Raw genomic sequence first — 15,614 nt, forward strand, 5'->3', positions numbered from 1 at the left:
ATCAGCAACCTGACAGACCAGGAAGTGGAACTCACTGAAACAGAGGGGGGGGGGGGGGGGAAGAAAATAATCGTTTTTAAGTGATTATAGCTTAAGGGTCCTGTAGGACAACAACAAGTGGAATACCATTTGCATTCTAAGGGTCCCAGAAAGTAGTGAAGACAATGGATGGGATGAAAATACAGTACAGAGTATCAAAGACAAAATCAAGCAGGCAAAAGAATCTGAACTTGAGAGAGACAAGCTGGTGGCGTAGGGAACAGCTGCACCCGCGTGTGGGGTCCTGGGCCCCGGGGCAGCGGACCGCGGCGCACCGGTGTTCCTGAAAGAGCTCAGCCAGGCGCGTCAGTGCCGAGGCCCCCTGTAAATCAGGGAGCGCCTCCATGTCTGCTGCCCCGTGTGCTCAGCCCCGCATGGTTCCCAGATCCAACTAGACCAGATACTCCCCTACCTTATCTGGGAAACAGTCCTCTGAGACGCCAGTGTGGCTGCAGCCTCCTCTAAAGTGTTGTATCTAGGAATGTCGTAGAAGGTCAGAAGGTTGGCCGGATGCCCTGAAACGCTGTATAAAATGCTGTGGCTCTGAATAAAGCTTGCTTGACTCTCACTCAGCATCCCTGAGCGAGAGAGCCCTCCCAGCCCCATTGTCTCGTCTCTTTCTTTTCTTCTTCACCTCCGGAGCACGGTCCTGCTCGCCGCGGCTGGTTCGCGGCAAGTGGCGCCCGAACAGGGACCTGAAGGCTTCTGGGGGCAAGACTGTCGGTGGCGCGCGCAGTGACATTTGGGTAAGTGGCAGTCTTGGATGAGGTTTTGTCACTGGGAGTAAGAAATTATGGGGCAGGCTTCTAGCGCTGATCTATTTGTTCAGGTTTTACAAACAATGCTGCAGCTGCGAGGGGTACGTGTGGAGGCTTCGCAGCTGGCTAAATTTCTTGCTTTCGTTAGGACTGTTTGTCCCTGGTTCCCCTCTGATGGCACTATTAATATTGAAACTTGGAAAAAGGTTGGCGATCGCATCCAGGGCCACTTTCAAGCTCACGGGCCCGACCAAACCCCGGTGGATGCCTTCGCTTTGTGGTCTCTCATAAGGGATTGCCTGGTTAATGATAGTGAGGCAGAAAAATGGCGGCGGCTTCGGGGAAGCCCGCGGCGCTCTCAGTCTATTCCCACCTTGGCGCCGCCTGCCGACCCTCCCCCACCTGTGCCTTCCCTCGCTCCTTCTTCAGCTCCAGGACCAGCGACGCATGAGTGCGTTGAGCCCGGCCTTGAGTCTGCTCCCCTAGTTTCGGGAGACAAACCCGCCGCCTCCCAGTCTTGTCAGACATTTTTGCAGGAGTTGCAACAGGTACCCAAAGTGTATCCCGAGGTCCAACGAGGCCCAAACCCAAGGGACTGGGATGATTTAGAGGAACAGGCGGCACGTTATCATGAAGATGACGATCCCTTTGCCGGGGTCGTCACGCAAGGTCCGGGTGGGCTCGTCTCAACCCTCCAGGAAGTCCACAAGGAGCTACGAGCCATGGCCGACGCAATAAAGCATCTTCCCCTTTCAAGTGCCCGGGCTGGCTCGTTGGAAGGCTTACACAAGGACCCCCCCCCTGGAGCTTTAACTCCGACTGCTTCGGCACCCCCCAGTTACTCGCCTCCTGCAGTACAGCTGCCTACCAGCCCGACGGTGGTTGCTCCTGCCTTAAGTGAACACGCTCCTAAAATGCTACGTGTGGGTCCTCCGAAGGCTACTATCGATGATCTTATCTCCCCTTTGCAGTTAGCTCTAAGAACGGCCGCCGGAGAAGGTGAGGGCATAGAGGGATCCACGCTGCAGGCTTATCCGGTGGTGGAGGTCGCGGGGCCTAAGGGTCCCCAGCGGCAGCATGAGCCCCTGCCGTATAAGCAGCTAAAGGAGCTCAAGACTGCCTGTGCTCGGTATGGGGCAACGGCTCCCTTTACTGAAGCAGTGTTGACTACTCTTGCATCTTTTGCTTTACCACCTGGGGATTGGAAGAGCATTGGAAAGGCGTGTTTGTCAGGAGAAGACTTCCTGCTATGGAAATCCGAGTTCTCGGAGATTTGCTCTCAGCAAGCCTTGAATAATAGGGCTCATAACATCCCTATCACTTATGACATGCTTGTGGGTTCTGGCCAGTATGCGGAGTTGGATTCCCAGTTACAGTTCCACCCCGTGGCTTACGAGCAGGTTAAACAGGCCGCCCTTCAGGCGTGGCGCAAGCTGCCTAAAACCGGCGTCCGGAGGGAGGAGCTCTCCAAGATACGACAGGGACCCGATGAGTCATTTCAAGATTTTGTCGCCCGCCTTTTACAGGCTGCGGCGCGGCTAGTAGAGGACCCTGAGGCAGGAACTATTCTTGTGAAACAGCTTGCTTTTGAGAATGCCAATACTGCGTGTCAGGCCGCGATTCGCCCCTGGAAAGGGAAGGCCACAATTAATGATATGATCAGGCTCTGTGCTGATATTGGCAGTGGCTATGTACAGGGACTCAGTACGGCTGCGGCTATGAAAGGTGTGCCTCTGGCAACTATAGTCCAACAGCAGTTTGGTCGTGGTCGCGATCGCGGGGGTGGGGGCTCCGATGGACGACGAGTCCCAGGGCCCCCTGGGAGCTGTTTTGGCTGTGGTCAGACGGGGCATTTAGTGCGCAATTGCCCTCGGGGAGCAGATCCTCCAGGTGTTCTCGATCGGAAGCCTAGGCCCGGGCCGACAGAAGTTTGCCCTCGTTGTCGACGCGGAAAACACTGGGCGAGTGAATGTCGGTCGCAAACTGACGTTCAAGGCAATATCCTGACGGGAAACTTGTCGGGGGGCCGACCCCGGGCCCAGAAAACAATAGGGGTAGCCGCCTCGCCGTCCAATCCCTTTACCGAGCCACTCCAGGGAGTGCCGGATTGGACCTCGCCGTCAGTGACCATGTAGTGCTGTCCCCTGAAATGGGCCGCCAGTTGTTGCCGACTGGCATCAATGGCCCTCTACCCCCTGGCACCTGGGGACTTTTGTTGGGAAGAAGCAGCACCACTTTGAAGGGCTTAACAGTTTTCCCGGGGGTGATTGACCAGGATTACACAGGAGAAATTAAAGTAATGGCTACCACCATGGAGCGGATTATTGATCTCCCTAGGGGTACTCGTGTCGCTCAACTTATCTTATTGCCCCTTATCGCTGAGGGCCGAGTAAAGGAGACCAAAAGGGGAACAGGAGGCTTCGGTTCCTCTGATGCTTATTGGGTGACTGCTATTAAGAATAATCGCCCCACTATGAATATATGGATTGAGGAAAAACTTTTTTCAGGAATTTTGGACACTGGGGCAGATGTCTCAGTAATATCCTCCCGGCATTGGCCGCGTGCCTGGCCGTCTCAGGAGGCCTACACTGCCTTGCAGGGCATTGGTCAATCTACTGCACCCAGACAGAGCAGTGCCCTGCTGCGCTGGAGGACTGATGCTAGGGCAGAGGGAACCATTCAACCTTATATAGTTGACAACCTGCCAGTTAACCTTTGGGGACGAGATTTAATGCAACAGATGAGACTGTATTTAGGTGGTCCCGACCTTGATTCTCCTCCTCGACTTTCTGCCTCTGCATATTTTCCTCCGGGCCACTGACTTGTCCTGCCCTATGCGCTGATCCTATCTTATGGAAGAATAACTCCCCCGTATGGGTAGATCAGTGGCCCTTGAACTCTGAGAAACTTGCTGCTGCACGTGAGTTGGTGCAGGAACAACTCACTGCTGGCCATATAGAGCCTTCTAACTCTCCTTGGAATTCACCGATTTTTGTAATAAGAAAAAGGTCTGGGAAGTGGCGATTGTTGCAGGACCTCCGCAAGGTAAATGACACTATGTGCTCAATGGGGGCCTTGCAGCCAGGGCTCCCGAATCCTGCAGCCATACCCCGGGACACCTATAAAATTGTAATAGATTTAAAGGATTGTTTTTATACCATTCCCCTCCATCCGAGGGACAGGGAACGGTTTGCATTCAGTGTCCCAGCTATCAATTTGCAGAGACCCATGCAACGGTATCAGTGGAAAGTGCTTCCCCAGGGGATGGCTAATAGTCCTACACTTTGTCAGAAGTTCGTTGACCGGGCTATTTCCCCAATTCGGGAGGGATATCCAGATGTATATATCACTCATTACATGGATGACATCTTGTTGGCGCATGCTGACTTCCCCACCCTGCTGCAAGCCTATGGACAGCTACGGCAGTCCCTGCAGTTGCACGGCCTTCAGATTGCCTCTGAAAAGGTACAGTCTCATGCCCCTTACAGTTATCTTGGCTATACTCTCCATCCCGCCCATTTTCACCCACAAAAATTGGTTATTCGTACTGAACATCTTAAAACACTTAATGATTTTCAAAAACTGCTTGGAGATATTAATTGGATCCGACCCTCCCTTTGTTTATCCACAGCCCAGTTGCTTCCTTTATTTAACACCCTTAAAGGGGACGCTGATCCGACCTCCCCCCGTGAGCTTACCACGGAGGCTCGTCAAAGCCTCCAGATAGTAGAGCGAGCCCTTGCTGCGGCTCGACTTACTTATTGTGATTATCGACTCCCTTGGGACTTAATAATCTTACCATCTCGTCATGCCCCCATGGGAGTCCTTTATCAGGGTGGAGTTCTGACATGGATTCATGGTAAGGCTAGTCCCTCGAAGAACTTAATGCCTTACTATGAGTTAGTGGCCCACTGCATTCGGACGGGTCGGAAGCTGAGCACTCTATACCTTGGTCAAGATCCTGCCACTATTATTCTCCCTTATACCGCTGCGGAAGTGGACTGGCTTTTGAACATGTGCGATTCCTTCTCCTTGGCACTAGCGTCCTTTACTGGCAACATACAGCACCATTTGCCCAAGGACAAAATATTACATTTTCTAGCTACCACCCCTCATACTATTATGCGATTGACCTCGCATCGCCCTATCGCACAGGCCACTACGGCTTTTACTGACGATTCCTCTACTGGCATCGCCGTACTTGTCCTCCCTAACGAGGTCAAAACTTGGGCCACTCCCTACTCCTCCGCACAACCCACTGAGCTTTTTGCCGTTTTGCAGGCATTTCTTGCTGTCCCTGGACCTTTGAATATCTACTCTGACAGTCATTATGTTGTTACCTCTCTACAACATCTGGAAGTCACGCCTCTTTTGCGGGGACACAATTCTACTGTTCTAACACTTTTCACTCAACTTCAACAGGCTATCCACGACAGACAATCGCCGTTTTTCATTGCTCATATCAGCAGTCATTCTCAACTCCCTGGCCCACTGCACACTGCCAACGCTCTCGCGGACAGCCATACCCGTTTGATGGCACTAGTAGCCCAAACCCCTCTTCAAGATGCCACTGATTCGCATCGTCTACATCATCAATCGGCCAAATCTTTACGCCAACAATTTCATATTACACGTGAACAGGCTCGCGAGATTGTTCGCAATTGTCCAGCTTGTGCAGAATTCCTCCCTGTTCCCCACTATGGGGTAAACCCCCATGGCCTCTGCCCTAATGACCTTTGGCAGATGTATGTTACCCATGTAGCGTCCTTTGGTCGTCTGCAGTATGTTCATGTCACCATTGACACCTGTTCTCACTTCATGTGGGCCACATGTCTCTCAGGTGAAAATGTGAACGCAGTACAACAACATCTCTTACACTGCTTCGCTGTTATGGGTACTCCCCGAGAAATCAAAACGGACAATGCCCCTGCTTATACCAGTGCTAGCCTACGCCGTTTTGCCCAACAGTTTCGTTTTTCTCTTAAGACTGGAATTCCATACAACCCTCAGGGACAGGGAATAGTGGAACGTGCGCATCAAGTCCTGAAACACCACTTAGTAAAATTAAAGAAAGGGGGAGTAGGGGGATATACACCCACTCCCCAAAAGCTACTTATGCATACCTTATTTGTCATAAATTTTTTAACTCTGGATGATGATGGACGTTCCGCCGCAGACCGGTTTTGGAATCCACAACGTCAGGCTCATCCTCTGGTACTGTGGCGGGATCCTCTAACCGGCGCTTGGCATGGCCCTGATCCGGCTTTAATGTGGGGTCGAGGATATGTTTGTGTTTTTCCCACAGATGCCCCTGCTCCTCGGTGGTTGCCTGCGCGGTGTGTGAAGCATGCCCCGAACCAAGATCGCCCGGCTTCGCCGTCGATTCCAACGCCTGCATCTGACGCCTGAGCATCGAAGCCGTGATGTTGTGGACCACCCACAGGACCTGGCAATGATGCCCCTGACAGCAGCTCTCCAGGCTCTTTTCTTTCTTTGGTTACTGACCTTCCCTGTGGGACGGGCGGAAAATCTTTGGGCATATCTGCCTAACCCTCCCTTGTTACATCCTGTAACCTGGGATGATCTTCAAGTACCTGTATATGTGAATGATACTAAGATCTTGGGCCTCCCTTCGGCCGCTCATATTTGGCCGCAATGGAGGGACGGCTATTCCTATCCCGGAGTCAGTAAGTTTCCCCCCATTTGTTTTACTGTGACTGATTCCCTGCCTCATTGCGTCCGACTGAGGCATACCCTTGGATCTGATGGAAACCAGTCCCGCTCTGGGATTTATTGGAATGTTAAGTACCTATACCCTATTTTCAATTGCTCTAACAGGGGAACTGGCCCGCTGCCGCAGAAGATGAAGGCGTGTTCTAAAAGGGTGTCCCAAAGCAGCGGCGGGATTGACTGGAAAAGCTGCCATGACAACTGGACTGTTTGCAACGCGCAAATCTGCGAATGGGCACCCCTAGACGCCGACTGCCATCCTACGCAACAGGTCGCAAGGTTATGGACCGGGAACAACAAGACGTGGCAAACTGACTTGTGGAAGCTGACTGCCAGCTTGGGACGAATTACCGTCTACAAGGTCAATGTGACTGTGTCCCCACACGGAATCTCAGGCAATGGATCAGCATGGAACGTTTCTACCACTGCCTGTGTTCCTGAGCCTCATGCTCTGCTGGTAGGCCCCCTCAATCTATCACGAAGTAATGACTCTGGAGTGTACTCCTTAAATTGTACTAACTATGCCCTTGCCAATTGTGTAAACACTTCTACGGAGTATCCCGTAGCTATATTGTTTCAACCTTCATTTGTGTTCCTTCCTGTGAACCTTACTGAACCTTGGTATGAGGAACGTAGTTTAGAATTGTTAGATAGAGTTCGTAATCAGTTGACTAGGGGAAAACGATTTATTGTGTTGCTCATTGCTGGTATTACTGCCTTAGTAACTATGATTGCAACTGCTGCGGCTTCGGCCATTGCTCTGTCTACCAGTATCCAAACAGCTGAATTTGTCAATCAGTTAGCTAGTAATGTTACACGCACCTTGAAGACACAACAAGATTGGGATTATCGTGTTGAACAGCGTCTAAATGCTCTATGTGACACTGTTCAGATCCTAGGGGATGAGTTAGTCAGCTTAGAGACCCGCGTCTCTTTGCGTTGTCACGCCGCCTTCCGCTTTATGTGTGTGACTCCCGTACCATACAATGCCTCCCGCTTTGCGTGGCACAAGGTAAAAAATCACTTGAATGGTATATGGCATGATACTAATACCTCTTTAGATATACAATTACTGCATCGTGAGATTCGGGACTTACTTAATGCCCCCCCATTAGATTTGGACCTAGCAAAACAGGCTTAATCTTTCTTTAATTCTCTGCGTACTGCTTTCCCCTCCATGACTCAGTGGGGACAACAACTTATCGGCCTAGTGACCGTGGCAGCATGCGGGATCCTGGGTATGGGAACCATCTGTTGTTGCCTGCGTCTTGGAGCAGCACAGGTCTCTCAGTTGTTTGTTTCCTTGAAATATCTGCAATTGCAGCAAGAGAAAGACCGCCTTATTTTTTAAAATAAAAAGGGGGAGCTGTGGGGTCCTGGGCCCCGGGGCAGCGGACCGCGGCGCACCGGTGTTCTTGAAAGAGATCAGCCAGGCGCGTCAGTGCCGAGGCCCCCTGTAAATCAGGGAGCGCCTCCATGTCTGCTGCCCTGTGTGCTCAGCCCCGCATGGTTCCCAGATCCAACTAGACCAGATACTCCCCTACCTTATCTGGGAAACATTCCTCTGAGACGCCAGTGTGGCTGCAGCCTCCTCTAAAGTGTTGTATCTAGGAATGTCGTAGAAGGTCAGAAGGTTGGCCGGATGCCCTGAAACGCTGTATAAAATGCTGTGGCTCTGAATAAAGCTTGCTTGACTCTCACTCAGCATCCCTGAGGGAGAGAGCCCTCCCAGCCCCATTGTCTCGTCTCTTTCTTTTCTTCTTCACCTCCGGAGCACAGTCCTGCTCGCCGCGGCTGGTTCGCGGCACCCGCGAACCACATCAAAATTACAACTAAAATACAGAACCACCGTCACTCAGAGCCTCCTGAGATCTGGCTGCACAGAAGCCCTAAACCAGGGAGCTGAAGAAGCATCGAGACGGCAGGAGGAGCGGGGACACGGGCGGATCAGGGCTGAATCCCAGAGATGCGGCCGTGGGCCCACGCCCAGTGCTGCGGTTGAAACCCTGGAGGGACATCTTGGCAGTGGAGGTTTCCCGGAGGAGCGAGAGGTCCCAGCCCCACAGCAGGCCCCCAGCCCAGGGCTCCAGTGCCAGGAAGAGATGTCCCCACAACTCCGGGCTGTGAAACCAGCGGGGACTGTGGCTGAGGGTCTCGGAGGCTGCGGGAGCCCCAGCAGCTCCTCTTAAAGGGCCCGGCACGGACTCACTCGGACGCTCCCTCTGAGCCCAGCACCGGGCAGCAGCCTGAAAGGACCTGGGACACTTGGGGAGGAACTAACCTGCCTGAGATCCTGGCGAGAGGTGGAGGGGTGGCTTCCTCCCAGGCGGAGGGGCTGACGGAGGCCATGGCTCCTTTGGCAAGTCCTCCCCGCACACAGCCAGCAAGCAGGAGCCATGTTTGAATCACCAGCACCTGATTCTCACCTTTGGCCCCGCCCCGTGATTCCCGGAGGCCCCGCCCCTCCCCACCTGCAGCTTATCCAGGCCATTTCCAGTGGCTTTTCTGTGCAAGTGGCCTCTCCAGCCTCATGCTTAGGACTTTCCTAAAATCTCTCAAACAAGCAACAGCATGCCCTGTACGTCTTGATAAGTGGCCCCAGGCCTGGCACTAGCGGCAGCCTGCTCTGGTTCATAGCTTGGCCTCTTCTGGACAATGCAAAGCCCAGCACAAGTAGCAGCCAACTATGGTTTGCTGTGTAGCTCATGCTGGGTGGCCCTGGGCAAGGCACTGGCACAGGCTGACTTTGCACCTCCCGGGAGGCCCCAGAGACAGTGCACCTTGTGCTCAGACTCGACCACACTGGATTACAACCCTACCACATCCACAAATGACACTCAAGGGGCACACTTGGTGAACACCAAAGCTCCACTGAAGTAAATCCTGATCCATAGGGGTGTCTCCAGCACAGCAGCTCTCTGGCTGTAGTTGCAGCTGGTCCTCACAGCTGATTGGCCTGGGGGTCAGTTCCTCCCAGTGACGCCAACAGCAAACAAGGCTCAACTACAATAGGACAGTGCACACAGCCCACACAGGGGAGCACCTAGAAGGCTCACCTCAGGTGACTGAGGAGGCTGAGCCACTGGACCCTACAGGACACCTACTACACAAAGACACTCTACAAATTCCAGAAGACATAGCAGCTCTACCTAATACATAGAAACAAACACCAGGAAGCAGCCAAAATGGGGAGGCAAAGAAACATGTCACAAAGGAAAGAACAGAAGAAATCTCTAGAAAAGAAACTAAATGAAATAGAACCAAGCAAGCTAACAGATACAGAGTTCAGAATAATGGTTGTAAGGATGTTTAAGCAGACTGTTAGGGAAATAACTGAGAAAATCGATAACATAGTAAAGTACCAATTTGAAATGAAGGCTACAGGAACTGAAATGAAGAATAATTTACATGGAATCAACAGTAGAGTAGAGGACACTGAGAATCAAATCAGCAATTTGGAACATGAGGAAATAAAAAACACCCAACCAGAAGAGCAAAAAGAAAAAAGAATCCAGAAATATGAAGATAGTATAGGGAGCCTCTGGGACAACTTCAAGAGGTCCAACATTCATATTATTGGGGTGCCATAAGGGGAAGAAAGAGACCAAGGAATTGAAAACCTATTTGAAAAAATGACAGAAAACTTCCCCTACCTGGGGAAAGAAATTGACTTACAAATCCAGGAAGCACAGAGGGTCCCAAACAAGAGGAACCCAAAGAGGCCCACAGCAAGACACATCATCATTAAAATGCCAAAGGTTAAGGACAAAGAAAGAATCTTAAAAGCAGCAAGAGAAAAACAGTTAGTTACCTACAAGGGGACACCCATACTACTGTCAGCTGATTTCTCAAGAGAAACTTTGCAGGCTAGAAGGAGTGGCAAGAAATATATAAAGTGATGAAAAACATGGAACTACAACCAAGATTGCTCTACCCAGCAAAGCTATCATTTAGAATTAAAGGTCAGATAAAGAGCTTCTGAGACAAGGAAAAGCTAAAGGAGTTCATCACCACCAGACCAGCACTACAGGAAAAGTTGAAGGGTCTTCTTTAAGAAGAAGCTAATGAACAAAAGAACCTGATGCACTAAATAAATCCAGAGACATTGATGCATGCAACAGACTATCATATTTCAGAGGAAAGAGGGAAGGGGGGTGGAGGGTGGGAAGAGATTAACCAAAGAAGTTATATGCATAACCCATGGACACAGTTAATAATGGGGTGAAGGCCTGGGAAGGGCGTGGGAGGGAAGTGGAGGGTATCAATTGGGGGGGGAATGGGATACCTGTAATACTCTCAGCAATAAAGATAAATTTTAAAAGTAAAAAAAAAGAAACTCTCAGAAAGTGAAACTAAAAAAAAAATACCTTGGAATAAACTTAACCAAGGATGTAAAAGTCCTGTACTCTGAAAACTACAAGACACTGAAAAAAGAAATAGAAGAAGGCAAGATATAAACAAGTGGAAGAATATACCATGTTCAGAGATTGGAAGAATTAATATCATTAAAATGTCCATACTACCCAAAGCAATCTATAGATTCAATGCAATTCCTATTAAAATGCCAACAGTATATTTCACAGAGCTAGAACAAATATTCCAAAGTTTTATATGGAACCAAAAATGACCCCAAATAACCACAGCAATCTTGAGAAAGAAGAACAGAGTTGGAGGGATCACTTTGCTGGATATCAAACTATACTACAAAGCCATTATAATCAAAACAACCTGGTATTGGTACAACAACAGACATGTATATCAGTGGAACAGAACAGAGGCCCCAGAAATAGACCCACACAATCACGATCAATTAATATTTGGCAAAGAAGTAAAGAGCATACAACAGAGTAAAGACAGTCTCTTCAATAAATGGCGCTGGGAAACTTGGACAGGTACATGAAAAAAATGAAACTAGATCATCAACTTACTCCATACACAAGAATAAATTCAAAATGGATAAAAGACTGAAATGTAAGTTGTGAAGCCATAAAAATCCTGGAAGAAAACATAGGCAGTAAAGTCACAGACATCTCACATAGTGGAATTTTCACTGAAACATCTCCTAGGGCAAGAGAAACAAAAGAAAAAGTAAACATGTAGGACTACATCAAACTAAAAGGCTTCTGCACAGAAAAAGCAATTATCCTCAAAATACGAAGGAACCCCATGGTGTGGGAGAACATATTTGCCAAGGATGTATCTGATAAGGGGCTAATTTCCAAAGTGTACAAAGAACTCATACAACTCAACAAGAGGAAAACAAACAACCCAATTAAAAAATGGGCAAAGGACCTGCGTAGACACTTCTCTAAAGAGGACATACAGATGGCCAAGAGACATATGAAAAAATGCTCAATGTCATTAATCATCAGAGAGATGCAAATTAAAACCACAATGAGATATTACTTCACACCTGTCAGAATGGTTCCATCAACAAATCAACAAATGATGTGCTGGTGAGGATGTGGAGAAAGGGGAACCCTAGTACACTGCTGGTGGGAATGCAGACTGGTGCAGCCACTATGGAAAACAGTATGGAGGTTCTTCAAAAAATTAAAAATGGAGCTGCTGTTCGACCCAGTGATTCCACTCCTAGGAATGTATCCTAAGAATCCTGAAACATTCATCAGAAAGGATATATGTACCCCGATGTTCATAGCAGCACAGTTTACAATAGCTAAGATCTGGAAACAGCCCAAGTGCCCATCAGTAGATGAGTGGATAAAAAAGCTGTGGGACATTTACACCATGGAATACTACACAGCTGTAAAGAAGAAGGATCTCGTACCCTTTGGGACAGTATGGATGGTCCTGGAGAATATTGTGATGAGTGAAATAAGCCAGGCAGCAAAAAACAAATATCACGTGATCTCACTTATACGTGGAATCTAAAGAACTTAATAAACTGATGAACAGAATGGATTCAATGACATGGAAGCATGGATGAGACTGATGAATGTCAGAGGGATGGAGGAGGGCGGGTGGGTGGAGGGGGAGAGAGTAACCAAAGAATTTATACACATATATGCACAACCCAAGGACATGGACAATGGTGGGGAGAGGGACTGGGGAGGGGGAAGGAACAGGGTGGAACGGGTCATTGCGGAGAAAAAGGGACATCTGTAATATTTTAAACAATAATAAAATTTATTAAAAAAATAAATTAATTAAAATTAAAATTAAATAATAAAAAAAAGAAAAAATGCTCAATGTCATTAATCATCAGAGAGATGCAAATTAAAACCACAATGAGGTATCACTTCACACCTGTCAGAATGGCTCCATCAACAAGTCAACAAATGATGTGCTGGTGAGGGTGTGGAGAAAGAGGAACCCCGGTACACTGCTGATGGGAATGCAGGCTGGTGCAGCCACTATGGAAAACAGTATGGAAGTTCCTCAAAAAATTAGAAATGGAGCTGCCGTTTGACCCAGTGAGCCCACTTCTAGGAATATATCCTAAGAATCCTGAAACACTAATCAGAAAGAATATATGCACCCCTATGTTCATAGCATCACAATTTACAATAGCTGAGATCTGGAAACAGCCCAAGTGCCCATCAGTAGATGAGTGGATAAAAAAGCTGTGGGACATTTACACCATGGAATACTACGCAGCTGTAAATAAGAAAGATTGCATACCCTTTGGGACAGTATGGACTGACCTAGAGAAAATTATGCTAAGCAAACTAAGCCAGGCAGAGAAAGACAAATATCACATGATCTTACTTATATCTGGAATCTAAAGACCATAATAAGCTGATCAACAAAATAGATTGAATGACATAAAAGCATGGAATAGACTGATGAATCTCAGAGGGAAGTTGGGGTGGGGGAGGAGAGATTAACCAAAGAATTTATATGCATATATGCATAACCCATGGACACAGACAATAGTGTGGTGAAGGCCTGGGGCGGAGAGTGGGTTGGGGGTGCAAGGGGTCAATGGTGAAAAAAGGGGACATCTGTAATATTTTAAACAATAAAGATAAATTTTAAAGAAATAAAATCACTTTAAATTACATTTCCATAACCTTAACCTCCAGCACTGAAAACTTAGTTAAGTAAAATTGGGCTGTACTTCCTTACCAATGAAATACTTTGCAACCACTGAAAACCATGTTTTAGAAGACTAGTTAGTAAAATAACCTGGACATGTGATAAAAACTGGTTATAAAATATTCTATATACAAAACAATAAGTATAACCTGATTTTTTAAATCTATGTGGGCACAAAAAAATTCAATAAATGGTAGCTGTTATATTTTACATCTATCTATTTGGGCCTCAGCCCTTTTCTTATACATTTGAGTAAGCTATATATTGAAGTTATAACCCATATTAATAATCTGTGTCTCAAGTTAATGCAAATTTTGCAAGTCTGTTGTCTCTTCATTTGTACAGAAGTTTTAAATTTTAACATATTTAAATCTGTTCACTTTTTTCTTCACTGGTCACTTCTCTTGTGTAAAACCATAAAAATCCTCATTCCTCTGCTGACCTAATAAATATTTTCTGCTAGGTTTTCTATAATTAGATTTGCAATATCCAATTTTGTAGAGTTTACTTTTGGGATATGGTATGTTTGGTGGGGTCCAAATTGATACAACATCCAAACTATTTATTTAAAAATCTATTAAATAATACTTCCACAATGCCTTAATTTGAAAACTTCAGCACCTTTGTGTTATATGCAGTTAGGAAATTATTCCAACTTACTTTTTTAATATAACGTACAAGGACCTCAAAGTAAAACCCAAATATACATAATAGTTTTATAAGAAATCGCAGTGAGAGGTTATGGAACAAATCATCATCTTCAAGCCATTTCATCTTCAGTGGAGCACCAGGCAGGTAAGCAATGATCCCTGTTTAAAATCAGTCTTCCTATTCAGTAGAAGGCTTTGAGAAAGTAATTGTAAGGCATATTAAGTATACAGTAGCTGAATCACCAACTGCTATTGAACTCTCTGCTTGTTTTATAAGGAGGGGCTACATTTTGGGTGACAATGTTATTCTAACCCTGACACACCTGGAAACAACACCATTCGGCCTGAAGAATCTAAAAGAAGTTAAAGAACTCATTGTTTAATCTAATCAAGATTAGATGAAACCATCATTTTTAGAACCATCATTTTTACTCTATTGATTTCCACCCCCTTCCAGATATATTAGAGATCTACTGCACACTATAGGTACTATATAAATTTGCAAAATTTTTTTGGTTTCTAATGTCTGCATCTTGCCATTCCCATTAAGATTTAGGCTCCTGGAAAGCAAAGGCTGTGTTTATGAAGGAAGGAAGGAAGGAAGGAAGGAAGGAAGGAAGGAAGGAAGGAAGGAAGGAAGGAAGGAAGGAAGGAAGGAAGGAAGGAAGGAAAGGACTCATCTACAATCCTTGTAGCTACCTCTTTGTTAAGCTTTGCTCACAGTGACTACTCAGAGAAGGCTGCCAGTGGATCAACTATTTTAGCATTTCTGCCATAAATGATGTTTGAGAAAAAAGAAAAAGATTATATATCACTGAAAGCTTTCATCTGAATTTATCTTCCCTACTAAGTCATATGGACATGTTTCTGCCTGCAACTCACACCCAGAAGCACAAGATGGGATTATCTTTCTCTACATTTGCATAGCTATGCAGAGACTCATCCCTTTATCCAGCCTTACTTTTTGATGTAAAAAAATAGAATTGCACCATTAGGACTTCAGCATGTCTATTCTTGCAGTGACTAATTTGAATTGTGCCTTTTAGAAGCAACCACTTTAAGAAAAAAAAAAAAAAAAAATAGATGATAGATATAGATAGATGATAGATAGACTATATATAGAATTAAAAGTGTTCTGAAAGACTGTTCGCTCAAAGTCAATAGTACCTACACTAGTGTTGTGAAGTTTCAGCTAATTTTACGTTAATAATTGTACTATTATGAATGAGTTTTGTTTTTTAAAAAATTATGTTTTTTTATCGATTTAAGAGAGAGAGAAGAAGGGAGAGGGAGGGAGAGAGAATCATGGATAGAGGAGAGAAAATATCAATCTGCTACCTCCTGCACTCCCCACACTGGAGATCCAGCCCCCCACCCA

General features: G+C 46.8%; 2 protein-coding genes across 2 annotated transcripts; both read left to right on the top strand.

Annotated features, from left to right (window-relative positions):
• Positions 1–385: 385 nt before the first annotated feature.
• On the top strand, positions 386–7,668 carry LOC148094430 (endogenous retrovirus group K member 25 Env polyprotein-like). Its single transcript, XM_087824656.1, has 2 exons — positions 386–785; positions 6,103–7,668. Exon 2 carries the CDS (start codon positions 6,145–6,147, stop codon positions 7,666–7,668), a length of 1,524 nt encoding a protein of 507 aa, XP_087680782.1. The 5' UTR covers positions 386–785; positions 6,103–6,144.
• On the top strand, positions 833–2,932 carry LOC148094431 (endogenous retrovirus group K member 10 Gag polyprotein-like). Its single transcript, XM_087824541.1, has one exon. The coding sequence runs from the start codon at positions 833–835 to the stop codon at positions 2,930–2,932; it is 2,100 nt and encodes a 699-aa protein (XP_087680667.1).
• Positions 7,669–15,614: the final 7,946 nt, after the last annotated feature.

The sequence above is a fragment of the Miniopterus natalensis genome, chromosome 1 (genome assembly GCF_054644295.1).
Source record: "Miniopterus natalensis isolate mMinNat1 chromosome 1, mMinNat1.hap1, whole genome shotgun sequence".
Classification (NCBI taxonomy): domain Eukaryota; kingdom Metazoa; phylum Chordata; class Mammalia; order Chiroptera; family Miniopteridae; genus Miniopterus; species Miniopterus natalensis.